We start from the raw sequence: 24,445 nt of genomic DNA, 5'->3' as shown, positions 1-24,445 counted from the left end.
TAGTCAAGTCGCTCTGGATAAGAGCATCTGCTAAATGACTTAAATGTAAATGTAAATTGAATCCCTGAGCTAACAAGGTAAAAATCTGTCGTTCTGCCCCTGAACAAGGCAGTTAACCCACCGTTCCTAGGCCGGCATTGAAAATAAGAATGTTTTCTTAACTGACTTAACTGACTGACTAGTTAAATAAAGGTGTAAAAAAAAAAAATAAGAAGGCAAAATCGGCGTCCAAAAATACCGATGTCCAATTATGAAAACTTGAAATCGGCCCTAATTAATTGGCCATTCCGATTAATCGGTCGACCTCTGTATATTAGACACCGGTTAGTCAGCCTCTCCTTCTGGTTGTGGTATGTACATACAGTCACTGTGGGGACGACGTCCTCAATGCACTTATTGATAAAGCCAGTGACTGATGTATTCCTTAATGTCATCGGAAGAATCCCGGAACATATTCCAGTCTGTGATAGCAAAACAGTCCTGTAGTTTAGCTTCTGCTTCATCTGACCATTTTTTTATAGACCGAGTCACTGGTGCTTCCTGCTTAAATTTTTGTTTGTAAGCAGGAATCAGGAGGATAGAGTTGTGGTCGGATTTACCAAATGGAGGGCGAGGGAGAGCTTTGTACGCGTATGTGTGGATTACAGGTGATCTAGAATTTTGTTTTTTTTCTGGTTGCACATTTAACATGTTGATAGAGATTTGGTAGAACTGATTTAAGTTTCCCTACATTAAAGTCTCCGGCCACTAGGAGCACCGCCTCTGGATGAGTGGTTTTCTGTTAGCTTATTTCCTTAAAGCTGACTGAGTGCGGTCTTAGTGCCAGCATCTGTTTGTTGTGGTAAATAAACAGCCACGAAAAGTATAGCTGAGAACTCTCTAGGCAAGTAGTGTGGCCTGCAATTTATCACAATATACTCTACTTCAGGCGAGCAAAATCTAGAGACTTCCTTAGATTTCCTGCACCAACTGTTGTTTACAAATATGCACAGACCGCCCCCCCTCGTCTTACCGGAGTGTGCTATTCTATCTTGCCGGTGCAGCGTATATCCCGCTAGCTGAATATCCATGTCGTCATTCAGCCACGATTCCGTGAAACATAGGATATTACAGTTTTTGACTCGAAGCGAGGCGACCATCTCTATCGGCACCGTCTTTTGTCCTGCCCATAAACCCTCTGAATGGCACACATACACAATCCATGTCTCAATTGTATCGAGGCTTATAAAAATCCTTCTTTAACCTGTCTCCTCCCCTTCATCTACACTAATGGAAATCGATTTAACAGGTGACATCAATAAGAGATCATAGCTTTCACCTGGATTCACCTGGTCGCTGGATTCATTGTATGAGCAGGTGTTCCTAGTGTTTTCTACACATTGTGTAGTGAGCAATATGTTTGAAACATGAAATCGTAGTATTGAATATATATATGTATATACAGTGGGGAGAACAAGTATTTGATACACTGCCGATTTTGCAGGTTTTCCTACTTACAAAGCATGTAGAGGTCTGTCATTTGTATCATAGGTACACTTCAACTGTGAGAGACGGAATCTAAAACAAAAATCCAGAAAATCACATTGTATGATTTTTAATTAATTAATTTGCATTTTATTGCATGACATAAGTATTTGATACATCAGAAAAGCAGAACTGAATATTTGGTACAGAAACCTTAGTTTGCAATTACAGAGATCATACGTTTCCTGTAGTTCTTGACCAGGTTTGCACACACTGCAGCAGGGATTTTGGCCCACTCCTCCATACAGACCTTCTCCAGATCCTTCAGGTTTCGGGGCTGTCGCTGGGCAATACGGACTTTCGGCTCCCTCCAAAGATTTTCTATTGGGTTCAGGTCTGGAGACTGGCTAGGCCACTCCAGGACCTTGAGATGCTTCTTACGGAGCCACTCCTTAGTTGCCCTGGCTGTGTGTTTCGGGTCGTTGTCATGCTGGAAGACCCAGCCACGACCCATCTTCAATGCTCTTACTGAGGGAAGGAGGTTGTTGGTCAAGATCTCGCGATACATGGCCCCATCCATCCTCCCTTCAATACGGTGCAGTCGTCCTGTCCCCTTTGCAGAAAAGCATCCCCAAAGAATGATGTTTCCACCTCCATGCTTCACGGTTGGGATGGTGTTCTTGGGGTTGTACTCATCCTTCTATTCCTCCAAACACGGCGAGTGGAGTTTAGAGCAAAAAGCTCTATTTTTGTCTCATCAGACCACATGACCTTCGCCCATTCCTCCTCTGGATCATCCAGATGGTCATTGGCAAACTTCAGACGGGCCTGGACATGCGCTGGCTTGAGCAGGGGGACCTTGCGTGCGCTGCAGGATTTTAATCCATGACGGCGTAGTGTGTTACTAATGGTTTTCTTTGAGACTGTGGTCCCAGCTCTCTTCAGGTCATTGACCAGGTCCTGCCGTGTAGTTCTGGGCTGATCCCTCACATTCCTCATGATCATTGATGCCCCACGAGGTGAGATCTTGCATGGAGCCCCAGACCGAGGGTGATTGACCGTCATCTTGAACTTCTTCCATTTTCTAATAATTGTGCCAACAGTTGTTGCCTTCTCACCAAGCTGCTTGGCTATTGTCCTGTAGCCCATCCCAGCCTTGTACAGGTCTACAATTTATCCCTGATGTCCTTACACAGCTCTCTGGTCTTGGCCATTGTGGAGAGGTTGGAGTCTGTTTGATTGAGTGTGTGGACAGGTGTCTTTTATACAGGTAACGAGTTCAAACAGGTGCAGTTAATACAGGTAATGAGTGGAGAACAGGAGGGCTTCTTAAAGAAAAACTAACAGGTCTGTGAGAGCCGGAATTCTTACTGGTTGGTAGGTGATCAAATACTTATGTCATGCAATAAAATGCAAATTAATTACTTAAAAATCATACAATGTGATTTTCTGGATTTTTGTTTTAGATTCCGTCTCTCACAGTTGAAGTGTACCTATGATAAAAATGACAGACCTCTACATGCTTTGTAAGTAGGAAAACCTGCAAAATCGGCAGTGTATCAAATACTTGTTCTCCCCACTGTATGTATGTATGTATGTATGTGTGTGTGTGTGTATATATATGTGTATGTACACACACATAGTTCCAAATGTATTGAGAATGACACAAATATTCATTTTCATAAAGTCTGCTGCCTCAGTGTCTTTAGATATTTTTGTCAGATGTTACTATGGAATTCTGAAGTATAATTACAAGCATTTCATAAGTGTCAAAGGCTTTTATTGACAATTACATGAAGTTGATGCAGAGAGTCAATATTTGCCGTGCTGACCCTTCTTTTTCAAGACCTCTGCAATCCGCCCTGGCATGCTGTCAATTAACTTCTGGGCCACATCCTGACTGATGGCAGCCCAGTCTTGCATACTCAATGCTTGGAGTTTTGTCAGAATTTGTGGGTTTTTGTTTGTCCACCCGTCTCTTGAGGATTGACCACACGTTCTCAATGGGATTAAGGTTTGGGGAGTTTCCTGGCCATGGGCCCAAGATGTTTTGTTCCCCGAGCCACTTAGTTATCACTTTTGCCTTTTGGCAAGGTGCTCCATCATGCTATTAAAGGCATTGTTCGTCACCAAACTGTTCCTGGATGGTTGGGAGAAGTTGCTCTCGGAGGATGTGTTGGTACCATTCTTTATTCATGGGTGTGTTCTTAGGCAAAATTGTGAGTGAGCCCACTCCCTTGGCTGAGAAGCAACCCCACACATGAATGGTCTCAGGATGCTTTACTTTTGGCATGACACAGGACTGATGGTAGCGCTCAACTCTCCGGACAAGCTTTTTTCCGGATGCCCCAAACAATCGGAAAGGGGATTCATCAGAGAAAATGACTTTACCCCAGTCCTCAACAGTCCAATCCCTGTACCTTTTGCAGAATATCAGTCTGTCCCTGATGTTTTCCTAGAGAGAAGTGGCTTCTTTGCTGCCCTTCTTGACACCAGGCCATCCTCCAAAATTCTTCGCCTCACTGTGCGTGCAGATGCACTCACACCTGCCTGCTGCCATTCCTGAGCAAGCTCTGTACTGGTGGTGCCCCGATCCCGCAGCTGAATCAACTTTAGGAGGCGGTCCTGACGCTTGCTGGACTTTCTTGGGCGCCCTGAAGCCTTCTTCACAACAATTGAACCGCTCTCCTTGAAGTTCCTGATGATCCGATAAATGGTTGATTTAGGTGCAATCTTACTGGCAATATCCTTGCCTGTGAAGCCCTTTTTGTGCAAAGCAATGATGACGGCACGTGTTTCCTTCCAGGTAACCATGGTTTACAGAGGAAGAACAATGATTCCAAGCACCACCCTCCTTTTGAAGCTTCCAGTCTGTTATTCGAACTCAATCAGCATGACAAAGTAATCTCCAGCCTTGTCATAGTCAACACTCACACCTGTGTTAACGAGAGAATCACTGACATGATGTCAGCTGGTCCTTTTGTGGCAGGGCTGAAATGCAGTGGATAGGTTTTTGGGGGGTTCAGTTCATTTGAATGGCAAAGAAAGACATTGATCAGATGAATTGCAATTCATTGCAATCTTCATAACATTCTGGAGTATATGTAAATTGCCGTCATACAAACTGAGGCAGCAGGCTTTGTGGAAATTTATATTTGTGTCATTCTCAAAACTTTTGGCCACGACTGTGTATATATAATCGTGAGAATCGCAATTCGTATTGTATCGGTACCTAAGTATTGTCATAATATTGTATTGTGAGGTCCCTGGCAATTCCCAGTCCTACTGTCTATGGTGGACTTGGCTGGGCTGGTTTCTTAGTACCTCAATGGCAGACTACTGATCAAGTTTGCCTTTTGTTCTACTGCACTCTGTTGGACTGAACTGATTTGTCCCTGTGCTGATCTGACTAAAGTGGACCTGGCTGATCAGGTTTGACTGTGCTCTATGGTAGACTGATCTAGTCTGCAGCGCGTCTGTTTTCTACGATGTGCTAGGTTTATCGAATTGAGTATCTGTGTTCAGAATGGTGGACTCGTCTCCAGTGTATCTGTGCTCTGTATGGTACGGTGGGCCTGGCTGCTTTATCACTGGCTGTGGGAGCATGCAGCTGGCTGTGGTTGCTGTGGCGGACTTTGGCCGGCAAAGCTGTCCTGTCCCACGCTGCTCAAGGTCCTTCAGAGACTCTCCCAGTCCCACTAGGAGGAGGGTAGACGGGGGACTGGAGAGGAAGCGCTGCAGCGGCACGCCACGCAGTGAGTCATGCTTCAGCCAGTCTGTCTGAGCCACGCTGTGTCTTTCTATATGGTTTCAAAAATGTCTGCCGGTATTCTGGCAAAAGAGTATGAAGAGTAAAGCTGTTTTTCAGCCGCGCTAAGCAGACTACTTAGTCGTAGCTGTCTTGTAAATGTGAGTAATTGTATCCATTTTTTTTATTTTGTTAACAACTGCCTTCAAGCAGTGCATTGGCCTGTATTTTTTCCCTCCCCTGCTCTCCATAAAAAAATGTTCTCCTCACTCTCTCTGGGTAGAGGAAGGGGGAGTTAAAGGACATGTCAGCACATAGCTCAGCTCCACGTGGCTTCCATTCTCCTCCCCCTCTGAGCCGGAAGCACAATGGCTGACCAATCTCCTCCCCTTCTCTCTCTCGCTGTCTTTGCTGCTGCTTCTGTGGCATTCCCCGTCTCCCCTCTTCCATCCACTGCCCCTCCCTCTCCCCCGGGAAGAGGCTGAAATATTTAGGAGTGTGCACAGAATGACAGAAAAGCAGCTGAGATAGGAAACATTTATTTTGTATTTATACATTTTTTTGCACTACCCTGATCTTATTGGCTGAGTTTTATATATTTTTTTATATATATATTTTTTTTTTCTGGAATCCCTCTTCCCTCTCCCCCCCCTCTCTTTGGCCCCCTTTGACTCTGTAGTTCGGTGGGCGGGGGCGCTTGCATTCCAGTGCTGCAGCTCCACAAGGCCAGTCACTCTGGCTTCTCTCGCTCGTTCTGTACGTGTGTGTGTGAGCTGGGAACGAGGCTCTGCCCTGTTGGCTCTGCTCACTGAGTTGTTGAGGGAGTAGGCTACGTGCGTGTTCCCAGGCCGAAAGCTCAACTCCGGGCCCCAGGATGAGAGAGGCCTGCTAAGGACTCTGGAGCCTGTCCGTGTGCCAGGTAAATGACTCTACCAGCGGGGGAATGTGCTGGCTCACGCCTGTTGCTAACAACTCTAAGTGTGTGACAGAGAGAGAGGAGAGTTTGTGATAGAAAACATGTGGCTCTGTGTAAGGGCACGCCTTGTGAGTAATCCGTTTTTCAGAAGTTTGAAGGAGTACTGTACGATGTGCTTTTAAGTAACATCAAATCTGTCTAGTTTTCTTGGTGTAGTTTGAGTGATCATATGGCGAGAGCAAAGAAAATGCACTGGAATTTGTTCACTTGGCTGAAGTTGAGTTTGTCAAATTTTGTTGGGTAAGAATTCACTAAAACAAGGCAGCAGTCCATGTAGAAATCTGTTTGTGGGGCTGGTGTTTCTTGTGTCAGTATGTGAGAAATGTAGCTCTGCTGAATGAGAAGACGCTGCTAGGCCACAGCCCTACTGTACAACACAAGACTTTTGGAAACAGGGCCTAGCATCATAGAAAGCAGTTAGTTGTGACAGCTCTTCTCTTCAGCTTTCTCCTCCCCCTCTGTCTCCTTTATTCTCGCTCTTTCTTTTTTGCTCTCCCTCTCCTTTAGAAAGTGAATGAACCTAGAGCGAATAACAAGTTTTTCTTTAAGGCTTTCACGCATTCTCTCGCTCCTTTTTTCTATATTGTTATTCTTGTATCCCTCACTGTTGTCTTGTGTCCTCTCTACAGATCATAATACGAGACCCTAACCAGGGTGGTAAAGACATCACTGAGGAGATTATGTCAGGGGGCACTCGCAGTGGCACCACCCCCACACCCCCACAGATGAGCGACGACTCTTCAGAGGTGAGCTACCGTACCCTCGTCACCAACCATCATCCCTTTACACACCTTTAGCTACTATACAGTCACGTATCTGTCTAATATGAAAACAAAATGTCTGCCCATCCATTGTTTCTAACCTGTCAAAAGGCTGTCATATGGTTGTGTTCACTCGCGTTCCCTAATGTTTGGGTGTTGTTGTTCTGTCCCTCCTTTAGTCATCTGGATCAGAGGGCCCAGCCGTTGCCCAGGCCAACGGTGAAAACGTGACACCTGTCGTGGTCAGACCAGGTGAGTTGGCTGAGGGGTCAGGTGATCTTGAAGGATGTAGCTGGCCGTCTCTCATTGGTTCACATCCTGTATATAGAAGTCATTTTTTGTGAATTTGAATAAATCACACAGACAAAATGCTCCGTTGGAAAGGTCCCATGCATTTTGACCATCTAATAACGGATTGATAATAAGTGGGTAATTATCAAATGACAAGGGTATATTTTAACATTAGTATTGTACTATCGACCACATCCTCAAGCATCTCTTTTCCTCGTCAGATGACAGAGGGAAACCTGCAGCCACACTCATCACTGGCCCCCCAGCCCTGTCTAAAACCTCTGAACTGGTCAAGACTGCCCCTGCCCCTACAGAGGTCAAACTCCCAGACACGGACTGTAAATCCCCTTCCTTACCCCAGGACCTACCCACACCCCCGCGGGTAACTACCACCCTCCACACTACTGCCCCTGGTACCCCCCCACCCTCAACTAGTCCCATTGCAGACATGATGGACGCACCAGCCCCGGCCGCTGCTCCAGCCCTATCTGCCCCTAAAGTGCCTGCTTACCCTGCACCCCTGCCTGAACCCCGCCCCACTCCTGCAGCCGAGGAGCAGCCCTCAGCCGCCAAGGAGACGCAGGAGGAGGTGAAGAAGAAGAAAGAGGAGATTAAAGAGGTGACGGAGGCTAGAGCAGTGACTACATCATCTAAACCTGAGCCTTCCCTTGCTCCAGTGACCAACCCTAGCAGCAGCACTAACGGTGTGTCTGCCACCCAGCCACTCCCAGAGGAGGAGCCATCAGCCCTGTCCATCACCATGCCCTCTCCCCAGGCAGCAAAACCCCCGCTGGAGTCTCCCATCGCCCAGCCAGAGGAGCTCCGGCTGCCCAACGGCCTGCCGCTCCCTAGCCCCCAGGACCCTGAGAAGGTTTCTGCAGAGTCGTCTGAGTGTGACCTCAGCCCCATCGCTGAGCCTGAGGTGACCCCATTACAGAGGGAGGCACCCGCGTCTGTCGCCGCCACGGTCACGCCCGACCCCGTTGTCCAGGCGACCGTTGCCCCCGTGGTCCTAGCTGAGACTGCTAGTACTACAGAGGTAACCCCTCACCAAATGGAAGACGAGATGGACTCTCCACCATCACAGCGCACCACCCCACCCGGGGCGAATTCTATGCAAGGTCAGTATCAGTCTGACTCTCACTGTTTCTCCCTTTCTTTTTCTCTATCTAGATCAGGTATTCCCAAACTGGGGCAATGCCGTCAGGGGGACACCAAATAAAAATGTGATTACAATTTATTTATTTATTTCACATTTTCAAACAGTCCATTTATATTTTCCAACGGGGCTATACATTTGGGTTTGGTTTTTTCTCTCGTTTCACTGCCAAAAATAAAATTAAACCATCTAGTGTTAAGCAAAATATCATGTCAAATACAGGTAGCCTAGTCAAATAATTAACATCCAATCACATTAACCGTTACTCTCTCGTGGGAATTCCACTAACGGTCTGTATGTAGCCAAACGTAGCTGCTGCTCATGTTGGTATCTGTCCTGATGGTGCAAAAGCCATGACAGGGAGACATAGTGGAGTGGTAACGCCCGTGCAAGCAGTTGCTCCCAGCGCCACTTGGGTACACTGCAGCATCCACCAAGAGGCTCTTGCTGCCAAGGGAATGCCTGACAGCTTGATAGATGTTTTGGACAGTACAGTGACAATGTCAAATGTGATATAGTGAAGCACCTGAGTGAGTTGGGTGCGCAATTACGCAGGTACTTTCATGAAATGGATGACACAAACAACTGGATTTGTTTTCCCTTTCATGCCCTGCCTCCAGTCCACTGAACAAGAGAGCCTCATCGAAATTCTCTGAAAATGTAATTTAATCAGAAGCCACTGCCAGATTTCTGAGTATCCTGCCTTGGCAAATTGTGCTGTTAAGACACTGATGCCCTTTGCAACCACGTACCTATGTGAGAGTGGATTCTCGGCCCTCACTAGCATGAAAACTAAATACAGGCATAAACTGTGTGGAAAATTATTTAAGCCTGAGACTCCAATTACAACCCAACATTGCAGAGTTATGTGCATCCTTTCAAGCACACCCTTCACCCTTTCAAATACCCGTCATTATCCTGTGGTGAGTTATTCGCAATTTTCGATTAACAAATAAGGTTTTATATGTAAGATGGTTAAATAAAGAACAAAATTATTGATTATTATTATTTGTGCCCTGGTTCTATAAGAGCTCTTTGTCACTTCCCATGAGCCGGGTTGTGACAAAAACTCAGTCATTCTTATGTTTAATAAATGTATCGTATAGTGTGTGTGTGTGTGGCAGGTTTATTTACAATGATGGCGAAAAACACAATTTGAGAGTGTGCTGACCCTGGTACCTGAGGGGGTACGCAGCTGGAGGTTGAATGTTTGAAGGGGTAGGGGCATTTAAAAAGTTTGGGAACCACTGATCTAGATCCATCTGTCTGTCATTCAACCACATTGTCTTTCTTAATTCCTAACCCTACCCCTTGGCACTTTGTGAAGATAAGACATTGGCTAGGAGGATCTGCCCCTTGAGGCGTTGCAGTCTGACTGTCTGTCGAGCATGTGTCATGAGGGGCAGAGTGACAGGGTTGTGTCTACGCCGAGGACACAGAATAGTGGGTACTTGGAATGATAATAGCGCCAACAGAAAGCCATAAAAATAAAGCTTTGGATAGGTGTCAATGTGGTAACCGCTCCACCTTGATTTCTGAGTTTGGGTGCTAGGGTTTGGGTGCTAGTGTTGGATTGGTATTGAGTGTCAGTCCATAGAGGTTTAGTCTGACTGTGTTGGTGGTGTTCTGCTTGTAGCTGCTGTTTCTGAGCCTAAGAAGAAGAGGAAGATGAAGGATCTGAACATGAAGGAGGCTGTTGGAGACCTCCTGGATGCCTTTAAGGAGGTCCGTTCACACAAACTACCTACTCCATTCATATCAAATACACCACCCACGCCATGTCATATCAAAGTTTTAAGAATGCCTGGTTTTATAGACTAATACTCTTTCATCTACCCCCCCCTCTCTTTTCCCCTCGGTCTCTCCCCCCACCTGTCTCCCCCCTGTCTGTCTCGCCCGCTCTCTCTCCTCCTCTGCCACTCCCTCTCGCTCGCTCGCTCTCGCACCCCCTTCTCTTCTCTCCCCCTCTCCAGGAGCAGGTAGTGCAGAGCCCGCCAGAGCAGGCCACACCCACTTCTGCCTCTGACACCAAGGAGCCCCGCCCAGCCGCCACCCCTGCCGTCGCAGAGGTGGATGAGACGTGGGAGGAGCAGGAGGACAAACTGGATGCAGAGAACATTGAACCCAAGCCCGGGGATCTGAAGTACCAGTACAAAGAGGGTGGGTTCTGAACCTTGGCCCTAAGCAGAGGGTGGGTTCTGAACCTTGGCCCTAAGCAGAGGGTGGGTTTTGAACCTTGGCCCTAAGCAGAGGGTGGGTTTTGAACCTTGGCCCTAAGCAGAGGGTGGGTTTTGAACCTTGGCCCTAAGCAGAGGGTGGGTTTTGAACCTTGGCCCTAAGAAGAGAGTGGGTTCTGAACCTTGGCCCTAAGAAGAGAGTGGGTTCTGACCCTTGGCCCTAAGAAGAGAGTGGGTTCTGAACCTTGGCCCTAAGAAGAGAGTGGGTTCTGAACCTTGGCCCTAAGAAGAGAGTGGGTTCTGAACCTTGGCCCTAAGCAGAGAGTGGGTTCTGAACCTTGGCCCTAAGCAGAGAGTGGGTTCTGAACCTTGGCCCTAAGCAGAGAGTGGGTTCTGAACCTTGGCCCTAAGCAGAGAGTGGGTTCTGAACCTTGGCCCTAAGCAGAGAGTGGGTTCTGAACCTTGGCCCTAAGAAGAGAGTGGGTTCTGACCCTTGGCCCTAAGAAGAGAGTGGGTTCTGACCCTTGGCCCTAAGAAGAGAGTGGGTTCTGACCCTTGGCCCTAAGAAGAGAGTGGGTTCTGACCCTTGGCCCTAAGAAGAGAGTGGGTTCTGACCCTTGGCCCTAAGAAGAGAGTGGGTTCTGAACCTTGGCCCTAAGAAGAGAGTGGGTTCTGACCCTTGGCCCTAAGAAGAGAGTGGGTTCTGAACCTTGGCCCTAAGAAGAGAGTGGGTTCTGAACCTTGGCCCTAAGAAGAGAGTGGGTTCTGAACCTTTGCCCTAAGAAGAGAGTGGGTTCTGAACCTTGGCCCTAAGCAGAGAGTGGGTTCTGAACCTTGGCCCTAAGCAGAGAGTGGGTTCTGAACCTTGGCCCTAAGAAGAGAGTGGGTTCTGAACCTTGGCCCTAAGAAGAGAGTGGGTTCTGACCCTTGGCCCTAAGAAGAGAGTGGGTTCTGAACCTTGGCCCTAAGAAGAGAGTGGGTTCTGAACCTTGGCCCTAAGAAGAGAGTGGGTTCTGAACCTTGGCCCTAAGAAGAGAGTGGGTTCTGACCCTTGGCCCTAAGAAGAGAGTGGGTTCTGAACCTTGGCCCTAAGAAGAGAGTGGGTTCTGAACCTTGGCCCTAAGAAGAGAGTGGGTTCTGAACCTTGGCCCTAAGAGGCTGTGTAACATTTATATACTTAGAAACGTTATTCTCTACACCTGATCTCACAGGGTCTGCCTTTACTGTCAGTCAAGAGGATGCAAAGTTTAACTTTTTTGGAAATGCTTTGTCAGAGCATGGGTCCTAAAGTCCCATTTGACATCAATGTATGATTTTTTTTTTTTTAAGTGAAACATTAGTGAAACTGAGCGATACTCAGTTCGGATGCCAGACTAAATACCCCAACTCTACCAACCTAAACTATACTGATGAAAACTCACATATAATGTGATTCCTCTATAATTCCTTGTTCCTCCTCTCCTCCAGAACTATGTAGGCCTATAGACCCAGAGGAGAAGAAGAGGTATGACAGGGACTTCCTGCTGGGCTTCCAGTTCATCAGTGCTGCCATGTCCAAGCCTGAGGGCCTGCCTCAGATCAGTGATGTGGTGCTGGACAAGGTACAGTACAACTCTGTCCCCTGCTGGACTGGAGTAACCACTGCACACTCCATTCGATAATTGTATTTATTTTTTCTTCAGATGGACCACTTTATTCACCAGTTATTTATTTTGTCTTTCTTTGTATCCATCATTCTCGCTCTCTCTTCCTGGTACTACTTCTCTCTCTCTACTCCTGGTACTACTTCTCCCTCTTTCTTCCTGGTACTACTTCTCTCTCTTTCTTCCTGGTACTACTTCTCGCTCTTTCTTCCTGGTACTACTTCTCGCTCTCTCTTCCTGGTACTACTTCTCGCTCTCTCTTCCTGGTACTACTTCTCTCTCTCTACTCCTGGTACTACTTCTCTCTCTCTACTCCTGGTACTACTTCTCTCTCTCTACTCCTGGTACTACTTCTCGCTCTCTCTTCCTGGTACTACTTCTCTCTCTCTACTCCTGGTACTACTTCTCCCTCTTTCTTCCTGGTACTACTTCTCCCTCTTTCTTCCTGGTACTACTTCTCTCTACTCCTGGTACTACTTCTCCCTCTTTCTTCCTGGTACTACTTCTCCCTCTTTCTTCCTGGTACTACTTCTCTCTCTCTACTCCTGGTACTACTTCTCCCTCTCTACTCCTGGTACTACTTCTCCCTCTCTACTCCTGGTACTACTTCTCCCTCTCTACTCCTGGTACTACTTCTCCCTCTCTACTCCTGGTACTACTTCTCCCTCTTTCTTCCTGGTACTACTTCTCCCTCTCTACTCCTGGTACTACTTCTCCCTCTCTACTCCTGGTACTACTTCTCCCTCTCTACTCCTGGTACTACTTCTCCCTCTTTCTTCCTGGTACTACTTCTCCCTCTCTACTCCTGGTACTACTTCTCCCTCTCTACTCCTGGTACTACTTCTCCCTCTCTCTTCCTGGTACTACTTCTTTCTTTTTGGTACTACTTCTCTCTCTCTAGGCGAATAAGGCCCCTCTCCGCCAGTTGGACCCCAGCCGTTTGCCGGGGATGAACATGGGCACTGACTTCACGCCCTCATTTGCCAACCTGGGCAGACCTGGAATGGGGGGAGGAGGAGGAGGAGGAGGGGGTGGACACAGAGGAGGACCAGTGAGTTAGCATGGAAAACTAGCTCTCAATCTTCTCAGACTACACTCTGATTCTGAAATTCAGGGACGATATTAAAACAATGTGGACTGCATTTCTTTTCCTTCCCTCCTCTCCTCCAGCCCTCTGGTATGGGTGGTGGAGGACCGCGTCGCTCCCAGCAGGGCCAGCGTAAGGAGCCCAGGAGGATCATCAACATCTCTTCGTCTCTGACGGACGACGTGAAGCTCAACAAGGCTGAGGATGCCTGGAAGCCCGCTGTCAAGAAGGCTGCCAGTGGGCAAGCTGCTCCTGAGGAGGAGAGCGACGACCCAGAACAGGCCAAGACCCAGGAGCTGTTTAAGAGGGTCCGTAGTATCCTGAACAAGCTGACCCCTCAGATGTTCCAACAGCTGATGAAGCAGGTCAAGGAGTTGACCATCGATACGGAGGAGAGGCTGAAGGGAGTGATAGATCTGATCTTTGAGAAAGCCATTTCTGAACCCAACTTCTCCGTGGCCTACGCCAACATGTGCCGCTGCCTTATGGGGGTGAGTGACTCTGAAGGGTGTGTATGTGTAAGGCTAGTGTGCTGGTCTTGTTCCGGTGATGACCTCCGTTCTGTGCCATGTGTCTGGGCCGCTGACTTGTGGAGTGGTGCCACTACACTCATCACGTTAACTCTCATGCTTTGTGACGTCTGCAAAGCTCTCCAACCGTGGCCTAAATGCTTTTTTTCCCTGTTCCTCTCGTCAGCTCAAAGTCCCCACTACAGACAAGCCGGAAGTCACTGTGAATTTCCGCAAGCTGCTTCTGAACCGCTGTCAGAAGGAGTTTGAGAAGGACAAGGACGATGATGTCATCTTTGAGAAAAAGCAAAAAGAGCTGGACGCTGCAGCCATGGTACGAGCTGGGCTCTGAGTGATCAATTCAAATGTCTCTCACACTTTTTGAATTGGTTTTGTTTCTGTGGGAGTTAGCTGACAATCTATCTGCTATTCCTCCCTCTGCTTCCTCTCCCTCTGTTACATCACTTCCTGTCTGAAGGAGGAGAAGGATCGCCTGAAGGCGGAGTTGGAGGAGGCCAAAAACATGGCACGGCGGCGGTCGCTAGGCAACATAAAGTTCATCGGTGAGCTGTTCAAGCTCAAGATGCTGACGGAGGCCATCATGCACGACTGCATCGTCAAGCTGCTGAAGAACCATGATGAGGAGTCACTAGAGTGCCTCTGTAGACTCTTGTCAACTATAGGGAAGGACCTGGACTTTGAAAAGGCGAAGGTAACACTGAACCAGTGTTACACACACACACACCCCTGCATCCTTTAGAACACTTACATCAAATGATTTCTAAGAAACATAGATTTACACACTAACCTGCCTGTCTTTCCTTCTGTAGCCTCGTATGGACCAGTACTTTGTCCAGATGGACAAGATCATCAAGGAGAAGAAGACATCGTCCAGAATCCGCTTCATGCTGCAGGACGTACTGGACCTCAGGAGGGTAATACCTCGTCACACACACCACCCACCAGTGTCTGGGGAATGCTTCAGCCCCCTCACCTAAATCGTTTGGTCATCTATATCTAAACTGACTGACCCTTGTCCTGTGGTTGGTATGTATCCAAGCTTATCAGTAAATACTATGGGTCAAACTACCAACGACAGAATAGTCTCCCCTAACCCCACATCACCTCTGAACTTATCCATGACCCCAAATCACCTCGGACCTCTAGTCTCACTTACTTTACAAGCCCTCTCTATGCATGCATGCGTGTCAGTCTGCATCCCCGCAGCCAATCCCATCTCTCCAATCTACTGTAACCCCTCCCTCCTCTCCATGTCATTCACCACCTAGATGTTTACCTCCCTTCTAAATGGATGTGTCCCTTGATGTTCACATAAACTACTTATCCATACCTAGTAGGCCTTGGCAGTATCCAGATTGTCCTACCTTCATACCGACATTGTGCCATACCGGAATATTTGTTAATACCTGCACTGAACACCAGGAGGGCTATTTTCAATCCCAAGGTTAGCAACGCTAACAAGTACATGTGAAATCTAACGAACGCATGCAAACCATTTATACAGTCTCTGGCACACTTTGCAGGAAAGACATCCCACTCAGTTATACAAGTAACTCAAAAATGCTACACAGTTTGCTGATCGTGCAAAACAAATATTAGCTCTTGATCCAGGAATGGATTCTCTACTGTTAACAAGAGGAGCTTGATTGCAAGAAGCTAACCACTTAGCTAGATAACTTGGCACTAAGTTAGCAAACCAAATGCACAACTGCAGAGAATTTAGCACATTTTAGACAGTTAACTTAATAGTTATAAGATATCTAGCTGGCAAACATTTAGTTGTGAATTCCCTACTGCAACTAGTTCACCTGGCGTGGGCTGCAGTTACTCCCAGGACTACATGTAAGCTTAATACTGATCTCCTCATTACATTATGATCTTCTAAATTGCACTGCAGGCATTTACTTAAAAAGTAGCTACAAATATTCAAATTAATTAAAGAACTTAAAATAAATAGTTTCAGCGGTATTGACAGTATTAGGAAAAACCATCCTGTGGATATTTCCTAATACCCTGGTGTGTGTGTATATACGCTATACAGTCCAAACATAATGCCTAGGACTCATTCACTAGGCTTTGGGGTTCACAAACTCACATGTCTGTCTTTGTTTGAAAACGACTAGTTACTAAGGACATACAGGTATGTTAATAACGATCTGTAGCCTAGGCCTCTAAGGTCTAGATGTGCATGTATTTGTACCGTGCTATTAGCTGTGTGTGTCTGAGGTTTCCCATAATGCAGTTTACTGGAAAACCTCAATGCTGGACTGTTCTACTTTAACTAGTTTAGTCTCCAGGGACCTGTCTGGAGAAATGCCTGCAGAGCATCAATGTGTTTGTCTGTTAGTCTGTGACTTGCAGTATGTTGAGAGCAGTGCTGTGATGTCCTCCCACTGTCTGATCCCTGAACAACAGGCCATGTAGGTCTGTGTGTTGGAACCCATGTTCAGACAGGGTTCCAACATGTTCACCACAAAATGAGTTATAGGATCTTTATGGTTCCAGTCCCAGTAATTGTCTTACCAAAGCTGTTACCAAAGCAGCAGTTGGTATGTTTCATAAGAGCTGACCAGCTGCACTTAGTCAGCACACTGGCCCCTGTTTTCCCAGTAAACGGCACTCTAGTTTGTTTCCTTTCTCTGGAAAAGCTGACAGCGGTGTCAAGGTAGGGCAAGACATCTCTCTTTCTATAGCCTAGTTGTCAAGTGACCCATTGATCTCTTAATATATTGACTAAGGGACTTATGCCTCGAAGTGATATGGAGTGTTAAGAGTACGCCAGACTTTTTCAACTCCAATCCTCAGTTAAAGTATATTACTGTACTGACTCCCCCTCCCAGAATACGTGGGTCCCCAGGAGAGGAGAGCAGGGCCCCAAGACCATAGACCAGATCCACAAGGAGGCAGAGCTGGAGGAGCACAGGGAGGTTCTCAAGGTGCAGCAGCAACTCCTCAACCAGAACACCCGAGGAGGAGGTGGAGGACGTGGTGGTGGTGGTGGTGGAGGAGGAAGAGATCAGGGGAACCGCGGGGGTCAACACCCCCAGGCGGGCCAGAGGAGTCAGCCCCAGGACGAGGGCTGGAACACAGTTCCCATCTCCACCAAGAGCAGACCCATCGACACCAGCCGACTCAGCAAGATCACTAAGGTCAGTGATACATCATGCTGTGGATTCTCAGCCACATCGTGGACCCATACTCAGTTAGGACTGAAACACTCCAACACCCTCCACTTGCAGTCTAGCACCCACCTCCTTAACCTTCAACCCCATTGTAAAGTTCTATCATCCCAACTGAAACCCCAAACCCACTCCCTCTATAGTCTGGCACACACCTCTTAACCTTTAACCTTCATTTAGAGTTATGGCCCTACCATTCCTGACTCCTCAACTTCTTACTTATGTAACCTGAAACCTCAGACCTTTCTCAGATCTCAAGATGTTTTGCCTCCAACAATTCTGCTAGTTTCTTTCCTCAACAGTAACGTTTCTAACCTCTCCTTCTTTCTGCAGCCTGGGGCTTTGGACTTCAACAACCAGCTGCTGGCTCCCCAGCTCGGGGGTAAGGGCATGTGGGGCAGTTGGGGCAAGGGCAGCAGTGGAGGCACCACCGGAGCCAAACCCGCCGGGGAAGCCAGTAAGTCCTCTTACCAATACACCCACCACTGTGAAATATCTACTCTTAGACTATTTTAAAACAAACTGTGTGTGTGTTCATAGCCCCAGAGTCAGGAGGCCGCCCAGCCACCAGCACCCTTAACAGGTTCTCAGCCCTGCAGCCACAGCAGCCCTCCTCAGGTCCCTCACAGGACTCGGACAGAAGAGTTCCTCTAAGGTCAGCACCACTGAGCCGGTACATCAGACTACACCTGTCCTTTATATATCTCTTTCTATCTGTGTCAGAGTTACTGGTTTGAATTTATACATATATGTATATATAGATACATACATATATGTATGTATATATACATACATACGTATATATGTATGTGTATATACTTATATATGTATATACACACATACATATGTATGTACATATATTGTATATACACACATTTATGTATATATACGTATGTGTATATATAATATGTATGTATATATATACATATGTATGTGTATATATAATATATATGTATGTGTATATATACATATGTATGTGTATATATACGTATGTATGTATGTATGTATGTATGTGTATATATACACATACATACATACATATGTATATATATACACATACATACATGTGTGTATGTATGTGTATTAGAGGTCGAGCGATTAATCGGAATGGCCGATTAATTAGGGCCGATTTCAAGTTTTCATAACAATCGGAAATCGGTCATTTTGGACGCCGATATTTAACGGTGGGTTAACTGCCTTGTTCAGGGGCAGAACGACAGATTTTTACCTTGTCAGCTCAGGGATTCAATCTTGCAACCTTATGGTTAACTAGTCCAACGCTCTAACCACCTGCCTCACGAGGAGCCCGCCTGTTACGCGAATGCAGTAAGAAGCCAAGGTAAGTTGCTAGCTAGCTTTAAACGTATCTTATAAAAAACAATCAATCAATCATAATCACTAGTTATAACTACACATGGTTGATGATATTACTAGTTTATCTAGCGTGTCCTGCGTTGCATATAATCGATGCGGTGCGCATTCGCGAAAAAGGACTGTTGTTGCTCCAACGTGTACCTAACCATAAACATCAATGCCGTTCTTAAAATCAATACACAGAAGTATATATTTTTAAACCTGCATATTTAGCTAAAATAAATCCAGGTTAGCAGGCAATATTAACCAGGTGAAATTGTGTCACTTCTCTTGCGTTCATTGCACGCAGAGTCAGGGGTATATGCAACAGTTTGGGCCGCCTGGCTCATTGCGAACTCATTTGCCAGAATTTTACGTAATTATGTCATAACATTGAAGGTTGTGTAATGTAACAGGAATATTTAGACTGATGGATGCCACCCGTTAGATAAAATACGGAACGGTTCCGTATTTCACTGAAAGAATAAATGTTTTGTTTTCGAGATGATAGTTTCCGGATTCGACCAATTTAATGACCTAAGGCTCGTATTTCTGTGTGTTATTATGTTATAATTAAGTCTATGATTTGATAGAGCAGTCTGACTGAGCAATGGTGTGCACCAGCAGGCTCGTAAGCATTCATTCAAACAGCACTTTCGTGCGTTTTGCCAGCAGCTCTGCTGTTTATGAATTCAAGCCTATCAACTTCCGAGATTAGGCTGGTGTAACCGATGTGAAATGGCTAGCACAGGGCAGAATGTTTATGATTGGTTCATATGTATCAAGGTCTTCTTTTGACTCTTCGCGTCTACCCCCCTATACACAAACAGGAACAGCTCCAGCCGGGACCGTGGCAGCAACGACCGCTTCGACCGGCGGGACGACCGGGACAGGAACCGGCACCCGGTCACCAAGCGGAGCTTTAGCAGGGAGACGGAGGAGCACAGCAGAGAGAGGGAGCACCGCGGCCCTTCTGATCCCATACGCCGCGTAGCCAGCATGACCGACGACCGGGGCAGCAGAGACCGGGGCAGCAGAGACCGAGCTAGGAGCAAAGAGAATGGTATGAAAAACTTTGTCAGGCAAGGATTTCTCAGGCAGACATTTTGAGAGTAACTTCTGTATGTGACATTCTCTCTCTGTTTGGGCCACAGTGAAGAGGGAAGCTGCTGCAACACCTCCTACCCAGACCAAACCTTCCTTGACGGAAGAAGAGCTGGAGAAGAAGGCCACAGCTATCATAGAGGAGTACCTACACATCAATGACATGAAGGTACATCACACTTATACCCATGCAGATCATTGGTGAGACCTACATATCAACGTCACACAGTTGAATGATACATACTGTAGCTAGTTGGCCACATGGTGTTATTGAACATGGCTTTCCATGTAAATGATATACAACAAACTGTTTTACCTGTTTTTACTGAAACACGGCCCTACTTTAGAGGAGTAAAACTAACCTTTTTAATCCTGTTTGTTTCCCCTCCGGCGCTGTAGGAGGCGCTGCAGTGTGTAGTGGAGATGAACAGCACCCAGCTGCTCTTTGTGTTTGTACGGAGCGGTCTGGAGTCTACTCTGGAGCGCAGCCCCATCGCCAGAGAACGCACAGGCCTGCTGCTGCACCAGCTGTACAAGGCAGGCACCCTGCCCACAGAGCAGTACTACAGAGGGTCAGTCACCTCAGAGTTTGCTACCTGTGGAACAGCACTACATACCAATGACTTGTGGAACATTGAAATTGTGGAAGTGGACCACTAGTATATTTACTTTTTGTCTTTTCAAGATAAAGTCTATCTGACAAATCTGAGGGATTGATTTGGAGTGTGTGTGTCAACAGGCTTCAGGAGATACTGGAGGTGGCGGAGGACATGGCCATAGACATCCCCCACATCTGGCTCTACCTGGCTGAGCTCATCACCCCTATGCTCCACGAAGGAGGCATCCCCATGGGACCGCTCTTCAAGTCAGTCCCAGGCTTCATTCTAGGCCTCTACTAATAATAACTCTATTCAATCAGTCAGTATCCTCTATATTAAGAATTGACCTATCACTCTGCAGGGAGATATCCAAGCCCCTGGTTCCTCAGGGGACGGCTGGAGTTCTGCTGGTCCAGATCCTCACCCTACTCTGCAGAGGAATGGTACGTTCTCTCACTACCCAACCTGTAAAGGGGATGGTGCTTTATGTCTTCAGAACTATCCATCCATGCATCTAGATGACCTTTGATGTTTGAATCCAATGCAAATGCCATGTTTGTGGATCCAAAGTGTTTTAAATGGAACCACTTGTATCTGTCTACCTCAGAGCCGTAAAAAGGCAGGCACCATGTGGAGGGAGGCGGGGCTTAGCTGGAAAGACTTTCTACCTGAGGACGAGGACGTCAACAAGTTTGTGACAGAAAAGGTAAGCGGTCAGAGATCATGACCCTGTAGGGATTGAAAGGAGATGCCCCATTTTAGTATTGACCTTAAACTGCACTGAGAGACAAATATGAAATAATAGTCCATTATTAAAGGTAGACTCAGAAAAATGACTTCGCTCTCACATAGTCACAGTAGCTGTGCATGTGCATTTGTTCGCTTCACGCTCTTACAGCCAGGGGACCAAAACAGCTGGGAATTACAGCCAGGGGACCAAAACAGCTGGGAATTACAGCCAGGGGACCAAAACAGCTGGGAATTACAGCCAGGGGACCAAAACAGCTGGGAATTACAGCCAGGGGACCAAAACAGCTGGGAATTACAGCCAGGGGACCAAAACAGCTGGGAATTATAGCCAGGGGACCAAAACAGCTGGGAATTACAGCCAGGGGACCAAAACAGCTGGGAATTACAGCCAGGGGACCAAAACAGCTGGGAATTACAGCCAGGGGACCAAAACAGCTGGGAATTACAGCCTCACGCTTTAACACTTAGTTTTTGTGAAAAATTGGCCCACTATCCTGTTTATTTTCTGCATCTACATCATATGGCTGAGTCTACCTTTTAGATCAATCAAATGTGTTCGTCTTACTTGCATCCACAGTTTCCCAAAGTGCTTTGAGGGCTTTCCAGACAGGAAGCGGCAGCAGAGTTGCCCATTCATTTTCAATGGAGCTAGGCAGGCAACGTTATTCTAGGCGTGGTGATCTGCGGTGCTTGTGCACGTGAAAGCCGATCAGCCGAGGTGGAGAAAAGAGGAATCTGCTCTATTTTGGCTAACTTTGCTCCGCCCCATCCGCCTCCTGTCTGGAAAGCCCTTAACAGTAATGATGGGAAGTTTCACTCTCTTGCTGTGTGTTCCCTCTGAATGCAGAATGTGGAGTTCACCCTGGGAGGAGAAGGTGATGAGACAGAGAAGAGCAGTAAGAAGGAGCTGAGCTCAGAGGAGCTGAACAAACAGCTGGACAGACTCATACAGGACAGGGCTGACAACCAGAGGATCTACGATTGGGTCGAGGTATGATGTGAGTGGGAGAGTGTCCCATCACCCAATTAATATTTCGGTTTGCTATTGGTTCCTTGTGCAGTAGTTTAACCAATAGACTCTTATATTTAGTCCCTGCTGTATATTCCACTGCTCAACCCCACTGATATGTGTTGTGACTGTGCCTTCCCTCTTTAGGCTAACCTGGACGAGACACAGATATCCTCCAACGTGTTTGTCAGAGCAGTCATGACAGCCATCTGCCAGTCGGCCATCCTGTGTGAGTTTCCCTATCTTTATTGCTACCACCTCTCAATCCAACACTGTATCAGGACAACCCTCCACTCGAATACCCTTTTCACAGAACTTAGCAGCGCCGTACCGTTGCTGGAAAGGACAATGTAGAAAGAATATATCCAACCCAGCACATTATGGTTCAGATCACTCCAAACGCATCACCGTGATGTTGTGGCCGGTGACACTTTGTCTTTTGAAAGTCCAATATCTTGAAAACATGGCTGCTGACATGCAAATCATAGTGGACTAATATTTTTTTTTTTTAAATAGCAGATCGTTTTTGACCCCTCCATCTCTGCCCCCAGGTGAGAACCCTTACAAGTTGGATGCAAAGGTGATCACCCGGAGGGCCAAGCTGCTCCACAAGTACCTGAAGGATGAGCAGAAGGAGCTGCAGGCTCTCTACGCCTTGCAGGCCCTCATGGTGGAGATGGAGCAGCCTGCCAGTGAGTGAGATACAGAATGACTTCAGTCACGCTCCTCTATTTCCCTATGTGTCACATCTCTTTGGCAGTTTTTTACATGAAGACTCTCAGATTTGTCCTGTGTTTGTCTCCCAATGTTAGCCGTTATCTTTTTTCCACAGGGGTTATTTGACCGTGGGGTGTGGTTGACCAATTTGTCTCTTAGATGAGTTATTTGTGTGTACATTGTGTATTGAAATCCTGTCTCTTACATTGTTGACATGCTCTCTTCCTCTTTCCTTGTAGACCTGCTGCGGATGTTCTTTGACACGCTGTACGACGAAGATGTGATCAAAGAGGACGCCTTCTACAAGTGGGAGTCCAGCAAGGACCCCGCTGAGATGCAGGGCAAGGGTGTGGCACTGAAGTCAGTCACTGCCTTCTTTACCTGGCTCCGTGAGGCCGAGGACGAGGAGTCTGACAACAGCTAGGACCTGCTCACCGGTGCCCCCTGAACTCTGGGAGGACTTGGAGGAAAGACAACATGCTGTTGATAATGATTCAGGAGCATGGAGCTGATAGAATCAATAAAATCCTTCTGCATTAAAAAATAAAAGCGAGGGAAAGAATCAGCTGGGAGATTCTACTACATATCGAAACATGCAAACCTTTTATTTTCTTTCTTTTGTGCTGCCGAATGTCTTTGAACTAAATTGAGAAACTAATTGCGAGAGAATGATAAGCTTTACAACAAGAGGTAGGGATGGCTGTTTCCTTCAGTGTTTTTTGAGGTTTTAGCCCTTGTTTTAAAGGCGTCACGTTGCCGTAGCAACACTTCATGATGTTTAGCAAAACAAAATCCCCAACAGATGACGAACTTATAAAGGCTGCTCATATATATTTTTGATCACATCATATATTGTGTTGAATGAGGCATGATGGCCATGTCATATGTATGATTCTATATGACTCTGTCAGCGATTAGCTCTTTCTTTTTGATTGGAGTGTTTCTTTTATATAAAAGAAAAAGATGTATAAAGAAAAGTGGACATGCTGGAGCTCACTGTCTTTGGACATTTCAGTCGTCAGTCTTTGTGAGACTCCTTTGAACTTCATGTCAATGGACTCTGGAAGGCCTGGGATTGGTGGTGGGGGGCATTGGACAAGGACCTTTTGCTGCTGGGGGTCACAATGCTTCCTTATGGCCATGCCTGCCGACCCCCATTTGTCCTTTTACTTTTCTCCTAGACTGGGGGGTTTGGAAAGGGAGAACGGCCTTGCAAGGATAGGGATTTTTTAAAAGAGAAAATCATAATTTAAAACTTGAAAGGTATATATAGAAATCAACGTTAAAAAATTATTTCAAAAAGAGATAATGTTCACAGTACGTATCCTAAGGCCTTTTCTGCTTCCGTTTAGTGGAAATGCATTTCAGGAGTTTTGGTTTTTATTTTTCAAAAAAAGAAGTGCTATTGTCAAGCCATGTATTATTTTTTTCAGAAACAGTGGCAGTTCTATGTATTTATATTTTTCTCTCAGTTAGCAGAAGGTGCTTGTAATTATCCACCTGAAGTCATTGATTGCAATTTAATTGAATATTTTGTAAATATGTTTTTGATTTACTTTATGAAGTATTTAATGAAGAAAATGAATGCATCCTTTTCATATCTGAAACTGGAAAAGATAATAAAGAACATTGCAAATAAGAACACTGGGGGGGATATATTTTGTTGTATCCAGAGAAGGGAAGATTTCAAACTGTTTTGCCCCACCATGTCCTCACTTGGTTGCCCCATACAAAGAAACTGAAAGCCTTTATTGCACTTAATTGTCTTGTGGAATGAGTAAGCCGACTGGGCATCGGCTGAGACTTACACAATCATAATACGAGAAGCTCCACCGCTGAGATTGTATTTGTGTTTTCATTGTCTCCGCTTCTAAAGTTCTCCGATCTAAGGAGTTGTG

The 24,445-nt window shown here is 46.4% G+C and overlaps 1 protein-coding gene and 2 non-coding genes across 6 annotated transcripts in view; all 3 read left to right on the top strand.

Annotated features, from left to right (window-relative positions):
• LOC139549402 (eukaryotic translation initiation factor 4 gamma 1-like) overlaps nucleotides 1–24,189 on the top strand; it is a 59,190-nt gene extending 35,001 nt beyond the window's left edge. For 2 of the 4 annotated variants that reach the window (XM_071359881.1, XM_071359882.1), the window contains 24 exons: nucleotides 6,818–6,934; nucleotides 7,129–7,201; nucleotides 7,462–8,361; nucleotides 10,036–10,124; nucleotides 10,373–10,559; nucleotides 12,044–12,177; nucleotides 13,121–13,270; nucleotides 13,390–13,797; nucleotides 14,003–14,149; nucleotides 14,294–14,527; nucleotides 14,646–14,750; nucleotides 16,677–16,985; nucleotides 17,349–17,472; nucleotides 17,556–17,670; nucleotides 19,199–19,431; nucleotides 19,523–19,641; nucleotides 19,872–20,044; nucleotides 20,212–20,337; nucleotides 20,433–20,514; nucleotides 20,679–20,777; nucleotides 21,669–21,812; nucleotides 21,978–22,059; nucleotides 22,382–22,522; nucleotides 22,787–24,189. In XM_071359881.1, the coding sequence (XP_071215982.1) occupies nucleotides 6,818–6,934; nucleotides 7,129–7,201; nucleotides 7,462–8,361; nucleotides 10,036–10,124; nucleotides 10,373–10,559; nucleotides 12,044–12,177; nucleotides 13,121–13,270; nucleotides 13,390–13,797; nucleotides 14,003–14,149; nucleotides 14,294–14,527; nucleotides 14,646–14,750; nucleotides 16,677–16,985; nucleotides 17,349–17,472; nucleotides 17,556–17,670; nucleotides 19,199–19,431; nucleotides 19,523–19,641; nucleotides 19,872–20,044; nucleotides 20,212–20,337; nucleotides 20,433–20,514; nucleotides 20,679–20,777; nucleotides 21,669–21,812; nucleotides 21,978–22,059; nucleotides 22,382–22,522; nucleotides 22,787–22,971 (4,476 nt within the window). In that variant the 3' untranslated portion in view covers nucleotides 22,972–24,189. Of the gene's footprint in view, nucleotides 1–6,817; nucleotides 6,935–7,128; nucleotides 7,202–7,461; nucleotides 8,362–10,035; nucleotides 10,125–10,372; nucleotides 10,560–12,043; nucleotides 12,178–13,120; nucleotides 13,271–13,389; nucleotides 13,798–14,002; nucleotides 14,150–14,293; nucleotides 14,528–14,645; nucleotides 14,751–16,676; nucleotides 16,986–17,348; nucleotides 17,473–17,555; nucleotides 17,689–19,198; nucleotides 19,432–19,522; nucleotides 19,642–19,871; nucleotides 20,045–20,211; nucleotides 20,338–20,432; nucleotides 20,515–20,678; nucleotides 20,778–21,668; nucleotides 21,813–21,977; nucleotides 22,060–22,381; nucleotides 22,523–22,786 lie in introns of all 4 variants that reach the window. The other 2 variants (XM_071359880.1, XM_071359883.1) reach the window with 1 other exon arrangement.
• On the top strand, nucleotides 9,748–9,873 carry LOC139549863 (small nucleolar RNA SNORA17). Its single transcript, XR_011669954.1, has one exon. It is a non-coding gene; the product is annotated as a small nucleolar RNA SNORA17 (small nucleolar RNA).
• LOC139549864 (small nucleolar RNA SNORD66) lies at nucleotides 13,848–13,901 on the top strand. The gene has a single exon (XR_011669955.1). It is a non-coding gene; the product is annotated as a small nucleolar RNA SNORD66 (small nucleolar RNA).
• Nucleotides 24,190–24,445: the final 256 nt, after the last annotated feature.

The sequence above is a fragment of the Salvelinus alpinus genome, chromosome 22 (genome assembly GCF_045679555.1).
Source record: "Salvelinus alpinus chromosome 22, SLU_Salpinus.1, whole genome shotgun sequence".
Taxonomy (NCBI): Eukaryota; Metazoa; Chordata; class Actinopteri; order Salmoniformes; family Salmonidae; genus Salvelinus; species Salvelinus alpinus.
Note: the sequence above shows the minus strand (reverse complement) of the source record. Positions and strands in the feature narration are given on the sequence as shown.